The 16,216-nt window shown below is 40.8% G+C and overlaps 1 protein-coding gene across 3 annotated transcripts in view; it reads right to left on the bottom strand.

The window, feature by feature from the left end:
- Positions 1 to 504: 504 nt before the first annotated feature.
- LOC140480983 (interleukin-13 receptor subunit alpha-2-like) overlaps positions 505 to 16,216 on the bottom strand; it is a 56,897-nt gene continuing 41,185 nt past the window's right edge. For 2 of the 3 annotated variants that reach the window (XM_072576594.1, XM_072576593.1), the window contains exons 5-11: positions 14,448 to 14,568; positions 13,585 to 13,760; positions 13,332 to 13,471; positions 11,152 to 11,293; positions 10,107 to 10,200; positions 2,529 to 2,619; positions 505 to 1,544 (exon numbers count right to left, since the gene is read on the bottom strand). In XM_072576594.1, the coding sequence (XP_072432695.1) occupies positions 1,419 to 1,544; positions 2,529 to 2,619; positions 10,107 to 10,200; positions 11,152 to 11,293; positions 13,332 to 13,471; positions 13,585 to 13,760; positions 14,448 to 14,568 (890 nt within the window). In that variant the 3' untranslated portion in view covers positions 505 to 1,418. The remainder of the gene's footprint in view (positions 1,545 to 2,528; positions 2,620 to 10,106; positions 10,201 to 11,151; positions 11,294 to 13,331; positions 13,472 to 13,584; positions 13,761 to 14,447; positions 14,569 to 16,216) is intronic. The other variant, XM_072576595.1, reaches the window with a different exon arrangement.

The following is a 16,216-nucleotide window of genomic DNA, read 5'->3' on the forward strand; positions in this document are numbered from 1 at the left end:
TTTATGCTTCACCCAAACATGCTCCCATTTTCCTAATTAAAATTGTCACCATTAGCCCTTTAAGCCTCCTGAATAGTTTTCTAGTCACTTGCGTGAGGCTCTCACCTTTGTCAACCCATGGAATGCCACAAGTCAGGAACAAGAAGTGTAAATAAAAATCAGAAAATTATCCTAATAATTTTCATTAAAATAGAAATAGAATACAAACATTGATATAAAGCATTTGCACAAATCTATACTTTGAATCACCTAACATTGTACAATTAGACTGCATCTTGAGAATATAATTTTACCACCCAACTTCTCAGCTGAAGTATGAAACTAAAACACACACACAGCCCATTTTAGATTTGGACAAAATCAAATCTTTGATCCACAGTGACATTCATCTTGATGATAATTAATTATCTTTATCACACAGGAGCTCTGAAATTCTTGCATTTTTTCTCCAATTACAGTCTGCAAAGCTTCTTTAAAGCAAGTTAAAAATCACACAACACCATGTTATAGTCCAACAGGTTTATTTGGAAGCACTAGCTTTCAGAACACTGCTCCTTCATCAGGTGGTTGTGGAGCAGGATCATAAGACACAGAATTCATAACAAAAGATCACAGTATTATGCAACTGAATGAATCAAAACCTGCAACCCATTCTAACAGATGAAAGACTTAACAGCAATCTAGGTTTATTCAATATATCATTTTAATATATTATTCCACATCCTTCCTATAATGCAGTGACCAGAACTGTATGCCATACTCCAAGTGCGGCTGCGCCAGAGTTTTGTACATTTGCAGCATAACCACATGGCTCCAAAACTTACTCCTTCACCAATAAAAGCTAACACACCGCATGCCTTCTAAACAACCATATCAAGCTGTATGGCAACTTTCAGGGATCTATGTACATCTATTGTGGTTCTGCACTTAATCTATAGCGATCAATGACTTGTAATTTAGGAGAAGCCTATGTTCTGCATCTGTCTTAGCCCCATTGTGGCTTTCCCTGCCCATATCTCTCTATAACCAACATGAGGCCCCTTATTCTGAAGGCTGCCGGTACATCAGCCTCTGTTAAATTGCCAGCCTCTGTTCCAGGAAAGCTGTTCCACCACGAAGGCCTCTTTACTGTCTCCATTGGCAGCCTTATCCATGTGAATAGGCTAGCTGGCTCCATTAGCCATCTCTGGGAAACCTCTCTACTCGTGAGACTCTGCCAAGGTACCATTCAAAAGTGATTCCCTGCTAATTTCTTCACTCACCTATTTATAAGTTAGGATCATGAGAATTCAGTCTGATAGGGCATCAGAACTAATCCTGAGCTATGAGGAAATCTTGACTGACAATGCTGAGCAGTTCACAACGGACAAGCCATGGGAGAAATAAAGCATTCCAAACACAGGTTGTTACACTCAGGATTATGGCAGATGCATGGATTGGCGGCAGTGAAAGCTTCCTAATTCTTCAGTTTGGGGACTTTCTTCAATGACAACTGGAAGGCACTCATCAACTTTTGAGACTGGTACCTGACAGTTCATCCAATTCTGTTGAGGAAGAAAAACTGCATTATTCTGAAATTGTTGTTTGTTATTGCAATTATCATTGGATCAAACACCCAGATTTTACAGAAACAGGCCATTCATCCCATCATAACTACACCTGCCCCAACTCTTTTACCAAGCTATTCCGTTTCACAGTCTCAGCTCTTTCTCCACCGCATTCAACTATCCAGCCAATGTACCTTTTAGTGGAATGGTGTACCTGCAATCAGCTATCCTTTTAGGTTGTGCATTGGAGATGCTTATAACTGGCAACACAAAACATTTCCCTCTCATTGTCTCTTATACTTTTGTTAATTCTCTGTAATTACTGGTGCACGTATAAAATTAGGGGTGGGATATAAATTGGACAGGGGCCTGTAACTAGAGAATGACCCCCTGTGCCAGATTACCATTTATAGAGCAAAGACAAACATTGACCCTACATCCCCAATTGTGCTCCTTTTTTTTGTTGAACACAGCAGCAATAAATGGTTTGAACCCTGAAGCTTTTGGTATTTGGATTATCAGACAGACTCTGGAGTTCCAGCTGAAATACTGCAAGTGAGAAAGAAGGAGAGCTTGCAACCCCTTCCCTTTTCACTTGTGAGGATGAGCTACTGGTTCAGTCATTGTGGATCATGTATGTTGCATGCATGAAGAGGAATTATTTATAAAATTAGAGATTTTCTATTTGAAGGCAAAGCACAAAATGCATCATTAGCTAAAAATAAGCAGGTGATTGATATTTGATTGTTTAGCCATTAAACATTTTATTAAATAAAAATCAAAAGTACTGCGGATGCTGTAAATCAGAAACAAAATCAGAAACTGCTGGAAAAGCTCAGCAGATCTGGCAGCATCTGTGGACAGGAGTCAGTGAATCTTCCTCATTAGACCCAAAATGTTAACTCTGATTTCTCTTCACAGATGCTGCCAGACCTGCCGAGCTCTTCCAGCAATTTCTGGATTTCATTAGCACCTGCCTACCTGGAAATCACCGTTGTATTCGTCAAATAATGATTTGAACTTCTTTTGAGGACAGGGGATTGGTTTGAGTACAAGTTCCAACATGCTGTAACTAAACATGTTCAATACGTTAGTTCAATCCGTATTCACTTTACATTAATTTGCAAATAAATACAGAAGAGCATTTGGGGTAGTTTGTGACTCTGTCTGATAGTTAAGAAGATGAGTGATATTGGGTCAACAGCCCAATTGTGATCTCACTCCTTATTATTTCCATTGAAGTCAATGGGAAAGCTGGAAAATAAACTGCCGGGTCACTTACATTCATCATATGCCATTCCACAAAGTCAAAATGTACCCTTTTGTTTGCTAACACAGTTTTGAAATACTCACTAAGGTAACATGATTTATTAGCAGAAGTGAGGACTGCAGATGCTGGAAACCAGAGTCTAGATTAGCGGGGTGCTGGAAAAGCACAGCAGGTCAGGCAGCATCCGAGGAGCAGGAAAATCGATGTTTTGGGCAAAAGCCCTTCATCAGGAATGGAGGCAGGGAGCCTCCAGGGTGGAGAGATAAATGGGTGGGGGTAGGGGGGAGGGGCGAGGGGCGAGGGTGGCTGGGGAGAAGGGAGCACAGAGTACAATAGGTGAATGGGGGTGGGGATGGAGGTGATAGGTCAGTGACAAAATACTTTATATTAGCTTTGCCATTCTGAATTCTATCGCACAATTTGAAACAAAAGAAGAAATAGATTTCTAGACACTTAAGGCGTCAGAGGACAAAGTGGAATTACAATATTGAGATAAAGGATGAGCAATGACCAGATTAAATGGTGAGAGATATTGGTGGGTTGAATGGCCTACTCCTCTTCCTGCTTCCTATGTTGCTCTAAGAGCAGCAATTTGTGAGGTCAGGGCTTTAATCCAGTGTTTGTTTTAGAGATGCCAGTAACCCTGGGTTAGGAAATAGAATAACAACTGAGATTGTTAAAATTGACAGCCAAAAAAATGACCCCTTCTGTAAGTCACATATGAAGATGTGAACTAAACTCAAGTCTTACAGTCACGGAGATCTACAGCGGAGAAAAACGGTATTTGGCCCATCGCATCTATACCCGCCAAAAACAATCACCTAATTATTCCAGCACAAAAGCAGAAATTGCTGGAGAAACTCAACAGGTCTGGCAGCATCTTTAGGAAGAAAGCAGAATTAACCTTTTGAGTTCAGTGACTCTTCGTCAGAGATTAGAATCATTGGACTCAAAATGTTAACTCAACTTTCTTTCTTCCAAGATGCTGACAGACTTGCTGAGTTTCTCCAGGAATTTCTGTTTGTGTTTCAAAGCTCCAGGATCTGAAGTTCTTTATTTGATTTTAATTATTTTAGAACTTGGTCCATAGCCTTGTCTTCCTTGGCATTGTAAGTTCACATCTGATTACTCCTTAAATGATATGAGGGTTTCTGTCCCTGACATCATTATGGGCAGTGAGTTCCAGATTCCTAGGCAAAAGTGGGTACTGCAGGTGTTGGAGTTTAGAGTGGTGCGGGAAAAGCACAGCAGGTCAGGCAGCGTCCGAGGACCAGGAAAATCGACATTTCGGGCAAAAGCATTCCTATCAGTCTCTGGTTGAAAATGTTCTTCCTCACCCCTCTTCCAAACCTTCTACCCCTTTCCTTAAATCTATGCCTCCAGTCATTCATCCATCCATCAAGAGAAAATGTTTCTTCCTATCTCCCATATCTCTGCCACTCACGAGTTTGTACATCTCAATCATGTTTCTTCTCAATCTCCTCTTCTCTAAGGAAAAAACCAGCAGCCTATCCAATTTCTCTTCAGAACTGAAACTCTCCAGCCCAAGCAACATCTCCTTTGCTATCACATCCCTCCTGTAATGTGGATTCCAGAACTGCACGCAAATATGATACCTCAGTCTCATAATCTGTGTGAACCCATTTTCGGGGAGGTGTTGGCCATTGGTATTATCGCTGGACTGTGAATCCAGAGACCTGAAATGTTCTGGGGACCTGCGTTCAAATCCTACCATGGTAGATGGTGGAATTTGAATTCAACAAATATCTGGAATTAAAAGTTTAATGGTGACTGTGCAATCATGGCCGACGGTTGAGAAAAAAAAAAGTCTGGTTGACTAATGCCCTTCAGGGGAGGGATCTGCTGTCCTAACCTGATCTGGCCTATATGTGATTCCAGACCCACAGCAATATGTTTGACACTCTGGCCAATTAGGGATGGGTAAAGAATACTGGCCTGGCTAGTTCGACCCAGATCCCGTGAACGATATTTAAAAAAAAAACAAAGGAAGACTGAAATTAAGACTGATAGAGCACATTCAGAACAGGAGATTTCGGGTGAATGTTGACAAGATTAAAAATATAAATCGGGCATTCAATAACCTCTTAAGCCATATCACGACCCAATTATTTCATCAAGGCTACAAGAATTGTATTGGCTGCTAAGTATGAGTTTTAGTAATAAAGATCCTTTGGCTTATTTGTGAAATCACAGATCACTTAATCTTAAAATGTAACATGCCAAATTCAAATAACAGATAATCATCCGTTCAAATAATTCAGAATAAAATTGGAAAATTTATACTCATTAAGGTCTGGGAAATCAATTATTTCTCCACTTCTTCCATCAGTGTCAGCACCAATTCCTTCCAAATCAACCCAAAAAATGCATTAATAATGTAAAACTGCTTATGTGTTGGAGTAACTTAGAAAGCTTTGCTCTTTCGTAATTTTGTGTCAGTAGATACCCTACCACCAATGCACACACCCTCCGGAATCCCTCTGTCTGTAGCAGATTTCAAGCTTTGAAGAATGAAGGTTATGAGAATTGACAAAGATCATCAAACACTCTACAGATACCAGGGTTAACCTCTTGCTATGGACAAGATCAATTACTTGTGGATCACAGCTGGTTTGAGCTGTCAGGTTAGTTGGAAATCTGGATTGATATCCTCAAGTTCTGGGAGAAAGGAAACTACATGCCAAAGCTTTTTCTTAATTATCTTCCACAAAAAAAAGGACAAATACAAGATAACACATATTGTGTATAACCAGGGGCAGAAGAGAGCTGAATGGAACAAATTGTTCCCATCATAACAAATTTAACGTCCTTAGCTCACAGCCAAGTGACGTAGCTGTAAATTGCCTGAAGTTCATTGAAGAAAGGCAGCTAGTTTTAAACACAGAGTAAAGAACTGAAGAAAGTATAGTTTGGAGGAATGAATAATGGTGGTAAAAGTAAACAAAAGGAATAAAATCCAGTTTCTTGATGATTTAGTGGGTAAGCCTCCAAGGCAATGTGGCATTCTGATACAAAGAACAAGTTTGACTCATGACACTCATTGAGAGGCACTGTGATGCTGGGCTGTGAGAATACAGCAATTCCATTCCGGTTTCTCCAAGTTAATGATGGGAATCCGTAGGAAAAAAAAACAGCCAGGGTACTTGTTCTAAATTGGTAGCACTGTGACCTCTGCTGGAAAGTGTACCAGTGCGGAACATAAATGAGGATTGGGTTCAAGTTCAGAAAGAACAGCCCTCCTGTGGGATAACCTTCCAATGTTCATAACTGTGGTGGCATTGACTTTGAAATTCCTTCATGAGTCCTCCAGCCTCCTGACAGGGCATGCCATCTGTGGTTCCTGGAGGTGTCATCATTGACCTCTTGTCTCTAGTTTTCCCACCGACACACCTCTGTCATCAGTCATCAATTACATCCTCACTTGTGATGATTTGAAGGTGCCAGTGTTGGACTGGGGTGGACGAACTTAAAAATCACACAATAGCAGGTTATAGTCCAACAGGTTCATTTGAAAGCACTTACTTTCGGAGCGCTGTTCCATCATCAGGTGGTTGTGGACTAGATGAAGGAGCAGTGCTCCGAAAGCTAGTGCTTCCAAATAAACCCGTTGGACTATAACCTGGTGTTGTGTGATTTTTAACTTTACTTGGACTATCTTCCCACACTGACTGAAATGCAAATGGACCCTTTATTCCTCAATTGGTAATACCTAATATTCATAGAATTATAGAATCCCTACGGTGCAGAAAAAGGCTATTTGGTCCATCGAGCCAGCAATGACCATCCAAAGAACATCTCACCCAGACCCAGCCCACTACCCTATCTCTGTAATCCTACATTTCCCATGGCTAATGCACCTCTCCTACGCATTCCTGGACACTATGAACAATTCAGAATGACCACTCCACCAAGCCTGTACATCTTTTGGACTGTGGGATGAAACTGGAACACTTTGCTCCATGGCAATGAATTCCACAGGCCCACCACTCTCTGGCTGAAGAAATGTCTCCTCATTTCCATTCTAAATTGACCGTCTCTAATTTTAAGGTTATGCCCACGGGTCCTAGTTTCCCCGCCTAACAGAAACAACTTCCCAGCATCCACCCTTTCTAAGCCGTGCATTATCTTGTAAGTTTCTATTAGATCTCCCCTCAACCTTCTAAACTCTAATGAATACAATCCCAGGATCCTCAGCCAATCATCTTATGTTAGGCCTGCCATTCCAGGAATCTCTGCTGGACACGCTCCAGTGCCAGTATGTCCTTCCTGAGGCGTGGGGCCCAAAACTGGACACAGTATTCTAAATGGGGCCTAACCAGAGCTTTATAAAGTCTCAAAAGCACATCGCTGCTTTTACATTCCAACCCTCTTGAGATAAATGACAACATTACATTTACTTTCTTAATCACAGATTCAACCTGCAAATCAACCTTTACAGAATCCTATACTAGCACTCCAGATCCCTTTGTACTTTGGCTTTATGAATTTTCTCACCGTTTAAAAAATAGTCCATGCCTGCATACTTTTTTTTCAAAGTGCAAGATCTCGCACTTGCTCATGTTGAATTTCATCAGCCATTTCCTGGACCACTCTCCTAAACTGTCTAAATCTTTCTGCAGCCTCCCCACCTCCTCAGAACTACCTGCCTGTCCACCTAACTTCATATCATCGACAAACTTCGCCAGAATGTCCCCGTCCCTTCATTCAGATCATTAATATATAAAGTGAACAGCTGCGGCCCCAACACTGAACCCTGCGGGACCCCACTTATCACCAGCTACCATTCCGAAAAAGAATCTTTTATCACAACTCTCTGCCTTCTGTCAGACAGCCAATCCCCAATCCATGCCAGTAGCTCACCTCAAACACCATGTGCCCTCACCTTACTCAGCAATCACCCATGAGGCACTTTATCAATGGCCTTTTGGAAGTCTAGATAGACCACATCCACCGGGTTTCCCTGGTCTAACCTACTTGTCACCTCTTCAAAGAATTCTAACAGGTTTGTCAGACACAACCTCCCCTTACTAAATCCACGCTGACTTGTTCTAATCCAATCCTGTACTTCCAAGAAGTTAGAAATTTCATTCTTAACAATGGATTCTAGAATTTTACCGACAACTGAGGTTAGGCTTAATCGGCCTGTAATTTTTCATCTTTTGTCTTGATCCTTTCTTGAACAAGGGGGTTACAACTGCAATTTTCCCATCATCATTTTCCCTGACTTCAGTGATTTTTGAAAGATCACTGTCAGCACCTTCACTATTTCCTTAGCTAAATCCCACAGAACTCTCAGGTTTAGTCAATCGGGATCAGGAGATTGATCGATTTTTAGACCTTTTAGCTTTTCTAGAACTCCCTCTTTTGTATTGATTACTATACTCAACTCTGCCCCCGACTCTCCTTAATTGTTGGGAGATTACTCATATCTTCCACTGTGAAGACTGACACATAGTACTTATTAAGTTCTTCAGCTATTTCCTTATCTCCCAGCACTAGCCTTCCAGCATCATTTTGGAATGGCCCAATTTCTACTTTTGCCTCTTGGTTGTTCCTTATGTATAGAAAGAAACATTTACTATCATTTCTGATATTACTGGCTAGCTTATCTTCATGCTCCTGTAATTACCTTTATTTAACTGTAACACCATTACTTCTCGCTTTCGAACTGCAGACTGAACTCTACTATATTACGATTGTTGCCTCCTAAGTGTTCCCTTACTTTAAGATCTTTTATAAAGTCTGGCTCATTACATAGAACAAGGTCCAGAATAGCCTGCTCCCTTGTGGGCTCCATCACAAGCTGTTCCAAAAAGCCATCCTGTAAGCATTCCTTGAATTCCCTTTCTTTGGATCCATTGCCCGAAATGTCGATTTTCCTGCTCCTCAGATGTTGCCTGACCTGCATTGCTTTTCCAGCACCACTCTAATCTAGACTCTGATTTCCAGCATCTGCAGTCCTCACTTTTGCCTAACATTATTCACTGAGTCCACCTGGATATTGAAGTCCCCCATGATCACCATGACCTTGCCTTTCTGACATACCCTATTTATTTCCTGGTATATCTTGCACCCCTGGTCCTGACAACTGCTGGGAGGTCTGTGCATAACTTCCATTATGGTTTTTTTTTGCCTTTGTAGTTCCTCAACTCCACCCACACAGACTCCACAGCATCTGACCCTATGTCATTCAGTGCCATACATTTAATCTCATTCTTAACTAACAAGGCAACCCTGACCCCTCTGCCCATCTCGCTGTCTTTTCGATGAGTTGAAGATCATTGAATGTTTAACTGCCAGTCCTGAACCACCTGCAACCATACCTCTGTGATGCCTACCACATCATAATTATTGACGATCATTTATGCTGTTCATTCATCTGCTTTGTTACAAATACTACAAGCATTTAGATAAAGCGCCTTAAAGCTAATTTTCTTATTCTCATGATTTTCAATAACTCTAATAATATGTCCTAATATATCATTCCTTTTTGCTTCATTCCTAGTCTGTCTTGAACTTAAACTCTGCACACATGCTAATCTGCTGCTTATCTTTCTACTTGAGTCATATTCCCTGCTGCTTTCCCTTTCCTTTCCCCCTGACTCACAAGTTTAAAGTCCTACTGACCACCCTATTTATCCTTTTTTGCCAGAACACTGGTTCCAGATCAGTTCATCTAACCTGCACATCTTTGGACTGTGGGAGGAAACTGGAGCACCCGGAGGAAACCCACATAGATGCAGGGAGAATGTATAAACCCTGCAAAGATAGTCACCTGAGGTTGGAATCAAACCCAAGTCCTTATGCTACCCACTGAGGCACTGTACCGCCCCTGTAAACAGAGAGAGTAACTCAATCAAAGGGCTTTTTTTTAACAACTCAACATCTAACATCTTTAGAATTTATTAACTAAAGTGTCTTTTAATTCTCAAGTTTCACATAGCAACATGGAACCTAGTCGTCTGCCTTTGAACCTGCTCCACCAGTCAATAAGATCCTAACTGCACATGATCTTCTCACAGCTTCAATTCCTGGGTGATTCCAGGGAAAACTGAGAAGTTTAGTAATCCTATTATCCACTCCGTTAAACCAGGAGGTTGATGGCACTCTCCCTTACTCCCAGGTGAATGGTCTCACACCAAAGCTCCAATGTAACTCATTGATCCTCAGGACAGTGCAGTAGATTTGGAGCTGAACCCTTTGCCAGTCAATGTAATCAAGGCTGGAACAACTAGTGATAACCAATGAACCTTTGGATGGAGAATTACCTTTTGAATGCAAGCATTACAATCAATCCTACCACCATTACCAATACGGCCAATATAATCAGCATCCAATAAACGTTAAACCTCTGGACTGGTTCTGTAAATAAACAAGGCAGTTTTTATTGATCACAAGTAATATTCAAAAATTATATCTAAAAAAGAGTTGCATTGTGATGTGACCTAACGTAAAATGTGATAAAGGCGAATTACATTTAAAGATATGGCCTGAGAAATGTAATCATGTCCTGCAGTATTACAGAAAGGAAACAAATGAAGTCTCCAATATGACAGACAGAGAACACTCAATAATTCCGCAAGAGAAATTTCTAATTGGATTGGGTGCTTTGGGAGTCTTTGTGCCTGCAACTAGAGTTAGGCCCATTGCTACGCCTGCCCGTCCCTCAATAAAATTTGACTGCGTAGGACTAAAAAACAGTGACGCGCACAGGCAGTCTGATTGCCCTTGGGGTCAGCAATCTTGAGAGGGAACACTAGAGGCTGCCACCTGAATGGGAAGTTTCCAATTGTCTCACTCAATTTTGTTGGAGTTAGGAAGAGAATGACTGCACCTTATAAATCAGGGGTAACTTTGCCATCCATGGTTAATTCTACTTACTCCTAAGACCTTGTTCCACAGTTCAAGCCAATCTATCTTATTGATGCCCACAGAGTTATCCAAATGGGGATGCTGATGGTAGCACACCAGTACTACATTAATGAGCCCTGTGGGTCAATTTGATGTGGTCTGCCTGTAAGCTTCATCAGGTGTAGGCAGTGTGAGCAACAACAAGATCACAGCCTCACATGAGGCCTCCAGGGTAGCCATTGGTCTCTTGGAACTTGCAAAATTGTGGATCTTGACCCACTGGGGCAGTCTGTGGTGTAGAAGCAAATAATCAAAAAGAAATGAGCCCACAATCTCACTGGCATCAGTGAGAAAGAAAAGCTTCTATGTTTCAAAAACCTAGGATGCATGCTACGAAACAGAAAACCCAATGCACACGACAATTAACAAAGGTTCATGAAATGCAGGAAATTGGGAACTCACCGATAAAATCCTCATTGCTCCAGTTGCTCCAGAATTTTGTTTCTTTGCAATACTTCAATTTCATCCTTACTTTCACGGAGTGACGTGTTGTGGGGTTGATGTTTACAAGGACATACTGTGTTTCATACCGGCAAGTGAAGAGCTAGAACAGAACAAAACAATTAACAATGAGTGTGTGTCTGTGTGTGTGTGTCTGTGTGTGTGTGTGTGTGTGTGTGTGTGTGTGTGTGTATGTGTGTGTGTGTGTGTGTGTGTGTGTGTGTGTGTGTGTGCGTGTGTGTGTGTAAGAAGCAGTTCCTGTTTGCTTTTACACAGAGAGGTATGATGATTAGGAATGTACTGTCTGAAAGAAATGGAAGCAAGTTCAACAAGAACTTTTAAGATGGATTTGGGTGCATACTTTGCTTCCTCTTGAACTTTGTCAATCAGCCAGTACTATCACAATGGGCTGAATGGCCTCTTATCTGTGCTACCTGATTCTCGAGCGGACTCCATGTTAAGCATGTCTTCCCTGATTCACAAGTGCAGAGAGAGCGAGCTATTGGCTCTGAAATCCGGGAGGAGGTTCAGTCAGTCAGTCTCCTGCCTGATGCTCAGTTGAATGATTCGTTTGGGAATTGGAATAATTGGGAGGTTTCACTGGCGTTCTGCCTCGGAGAACAGCACAAATTTAGTTGAGATGAAGTTAGGCAGAAACATGAGGGAAATAGGATTAGGTTAAAGGGCTGATAGGTGATTGAAGACTTGTGTGGAGCTTAAAGACCAATATGGACAAATAAAAGGACGTAACGGCTTGATCTTGTGCCATAAAAAGCAGTGCAATGTGAATTTGACAGATTCAATGGATTATTTCTCTTTGGCAATGTAGATTGGTGAAACAAAGAGAGGAGAATGTGCATCTGAACCCCCAAGATCAATGGCTAGAATATTGGGAGCAGCATAAAACATTTACAGGCCTCTGTTTTCTTTCAGTTCCATTTCCTGTTAATTGCGGTTTCTCCTTTCTCAGGTTCGCTTTCTACAAATTTATTCACTCATGGGATATGGGTGTCACTGGCTGGGCCAGCATTTATTGCCCGTCCCTAACTGCCTATGAGAAGGTGGGGATAAGCTACCTTCATGAACCACTGTAGTCCATGTGTTGTAGGTTGACCCACAATGCCTTTTAGGGAGGGAATTCCAGAATTTTGACCCAGTGACATTGAAACAATGGTGATATATTTCCAAGTCAGGATGATGACTGACTTGGATGGGAACTTGCAGCTGGTAGTATTCCCCATGTATCTGCTGCAGTCATCCTTCTAGATGGAAGTGGTTGTGGGTTTGGAAGGTACTGACTAAGGATCTTTGGTGAATTTCTGCAATGTAACATGTATCAGAAGAGATTTACCAGGATGTTACCAGGAATGGAAGGTTTGAGTTATAAAGAAAGGCTGGATAGACTAGAACTTTTTTCACTGCAGTATAGGAGATTGACAGGCAACCTAATAGACGTTTATAAAATAATGAGGGGTATAGATAGAGTTAGTGGTAGTTGTCTTTTTGTTAGGATGGTGGATTTCAATGGAGTATATTTGTAAGATGAGAGGAGAGAGGTTCAATAAGACATGAGGTAAGTGTTTTACACAAAGGGTGGTTCACATGTGAAATGAACTGCCTGAGGAAGTGGTGGACATGGGTACACTTACAATGTTGAAATGACATTTGGCTAGGTGCATAAATAGGAAAGATTTGGAGGGATATGGGCCAAGAGCAGACAGATGGGAATAATTTAGTTTGAGATTATATTCAGCACCAGAAGATATTGGAGCAGTTGAACCGCAGGATCTGTTTCCGTGCTGTATGACTCTAAGTAGATAGCACACATTGTTACTACTGAGCATCGGTGGTGGAGGGAGTGGACGTTTGTGGATGTGGCACCAATCAAGCAGACTGCCTTGTCCTGGATGGTGTCAAACTTCTTAAGTTTTGTTGGAGCTGCACCCATCCAGGCAAGTGAGGAGTATCCCATCACACTCCTGATTTATGCCTTGTAGATAGTGGACAGGTTAATATTATGAAATCAGAGTTCTCTTTATGCAATCAGGGCATTACACCTGTAATCTCTATTTAAACCATCTGCAAACAATGGTGGATTTAAAAATATTTCAAAGGTTAGCAATTCAGAGAGTGAACTTTACCTCAGTTCTACCCTGATCCAGATCGGTGACGTTCAGTTCAAACGCAAAGCAATGAATATTAATATCATAGGCGGGAGGCATGTCCCACTTCACTGTCAGGTTTGGCAAAACCTCAAGGTTTACTGGTGGGTTGTAAACCTCTGAAAGTTAAGAACACAAAGCTATTCACAATCAATTCAACCTTTAATGCATTGAGCAACGCAACAGTTGACAAAACTTAAAACACTGCACTTAGAAAAGAGCAGGTGAGTACCATATTCCTGTGGGTCAAATTCTGTGTAATATTGTTGAATCGTTCTTGAACTATTCGATCCATTGACACATATCAGAATGTTCTCCTCGACATCAACTGTGCCTGGATCAATGTGGCATCCCTTTTTCCCACCGACATCCATATAATGAGTACACTGCAGAGTTACATCATTCTGTCTTAAAGGGAAAATGTTTGTCTTTAATGTAAACACCTTAGCAATGGATTTGAAGATGTCTTAACTTATTATGTACTCACATTTGATGCTTAGATCATAGCACCAGAAGATATTGGAGCAGAATTCTGCTATTTGTGGCTCATCGAGTCTGGTCAGCCATTCAATCATGGCTGATATGTTCCTCAACCCCATTCACTTGTCTTATTTCCACAACCTTTCATCCCTTTAATAATCAACAGCTTATCTATCTCTGTCTTAAATACATTCAATGGCCTCCACAGCCTTCTGTGGCAATGAGTTCCACGGATTAACCATTCTCTGCCTAAAGAAACTCCTCCACAACTCACTTCTAAAGGGTTGTCCCTTTACTCTGATGCTATACTCTAGGATTCTGCTCTCTCCTATGAATAATCATCTTCTCCATGCCCACTTTATCCAACCCTCCTAGTATTCCACAAGCTTTAATGAAACTTCCCCTCATCCTTCTAATCTCCATTGTGTACAGACCCAGAATAGCAATTAGATCTTTATTCACTTTAATTTAAACAAGCAAATTATTGAAATACATATGATCCTGAGGGTTTTTGACAGGGAAGATGCCGAGATGTTGACATTATGTTCCAGAGTGTACAGTTGCGGAATAAAGGAACACTCACTTAAAATTGAGATAAGACCTAATTGAGCTTACCTGTAATACATTTTATATTGTGTGTCATTTGCTGCTTGCCTGCCACTGTTCCATGTACAATTCATGGTTGAATGATTATAGAGAACACATGAGAAATTGAAAGCCAATGTTTCTTGATCACCTGCATGATACAAACAGGATTTTAGTTAAATCATTTCTTATGTCCGGGGCTCGTTAAAATATTTTTAGTTGACAAAATTTTTTTTAAACAGATTGTTGTCAGAGATATTTTCTTTCAAAATTAAATCTGATACACGTAACTACAATGTTGAGTGAAAATGCACTGGTCTCAGCTTTAAAGTAAACTTTAATATAGATTTCCCTCTAATCCCAGCTTTGACAAGGTACGTATTTTTAAAAATATGGACCTTGGAATGATGTACAACCAAGGACAACATTTATTGCCTTGGAAAAGGCTGTGCGAAGCTTTCTTAACGTAACAGACCTCCAACAGTAGGTGGCAATGGTGAGAGAGGACCTGAGCAAGGCCATGAGCAGTTCACCAGGACTGATTCTCGCTGGTGGTGATTATGTGGGAGAGGAGCTGGGGCAGTGAAACAGACTCTCGCACGGGAGAAAAGGGTGCGTTAGTGTCAATGTAGCTGACAGGAAATGGAAGAAGGACAAACAGTCAAAGGTTTTCCTCAGGCTCATTCCACGTGAATCTTTTGACATTTCTTCTTAATTTCATATTTGTAATGACCTGATGCCAGTGGAAGAAGAATCCCTGTTTCATGATCTTTGGCTGTCCATGTGTTCCAGTCTCATGTTATATTCCACAATTGCGGTTCCATGTGGTCCAAGTACTTTGATCTTTAATGGTGGCAGGACTTATTGAGAGTGCGGTTGGAAAAGCAGAAAGGACCTTGGACTTAATAAATAAAGGGTGTTGTACTAAAGCAAAGATAAACCCTTGGAAAGCTCAGCTTTGACCACATACAACATATTCTTAACCAGCTCACCATAACTTAGAAGGATCCTTAAGAAGGTGTTAAGGAGATTTACCAGAGTAGTTCCAGTGATGATGGAAAGTTGAAGGTTGAAGAGGCTGGGCTTATTCTCCTCAGAGTAAACCAGATTGAGGGGAGATTAGAGAGAGTTGGGTAATCTTTTGGCAGTGTCAGGTAAAACAGATGAAGTGCAGTTGTTCTTATTAACTAATGGTAGTTGGATTAAGGGACATAATTAAAGCTTTGGAGAAGTGAGAAAGGGTGTGGGAATGTGAGGAAATAATCATCTGGCGTGTAATGCCTTCAAAGGTGCTAAAAATGGAGATGATGAATAATTATAAATTTTTAATGAAAATATTGAAGATTAAAATTATTATGAAGTTAAGGTGTGTACTGTACCTTTAAGAGAGAGCAAATGCTGTCTGAACTGAGAGCTTACAAGCACCTGTATATATGACTAGATGACAATCTCAGTGTGTACTGGAAAATTGAAAATATGTAACATTTGGCTGTGAAATGGATTCCTGAGTTTTAGTTGCTGTTCTGACACAGCAATTTGAATTTAACCAATCAATTTAAATTATACCCCAGGATGCTAAAACCCAATTGAGTTTGAATTTATTGTTTTGCAAACATTGAACCAATGAGACGATCCGATGTTGCGAAAGTGTAAAATGCAAACGTTTTGAAAATTGGTCAGAGAACAACTGCCGTTGAGACAGAAATGCATAGATAGCTAACACCTTGCTTCCCATGATATTAGGAGACAATCTCTATTAAAGATACCTTTTTTTATATGAAACATACTAGCATAAAAAG

This window comes from Chiloscyllium punctatum, chromosome 9 (assembly GCF_047496795.1).
Source record: "Chiloscyllium punctatum isolate Juve2018m chromosome 9, sChiPun1.3, whole genome shotgun sequence".
NCBI lineage: Eukaryota > Metazoa > Chordata > Chondrichthyes > Orectolobiformes > Hemiscylliidae > Chiloscyllium > Chiloscyllium punctatum.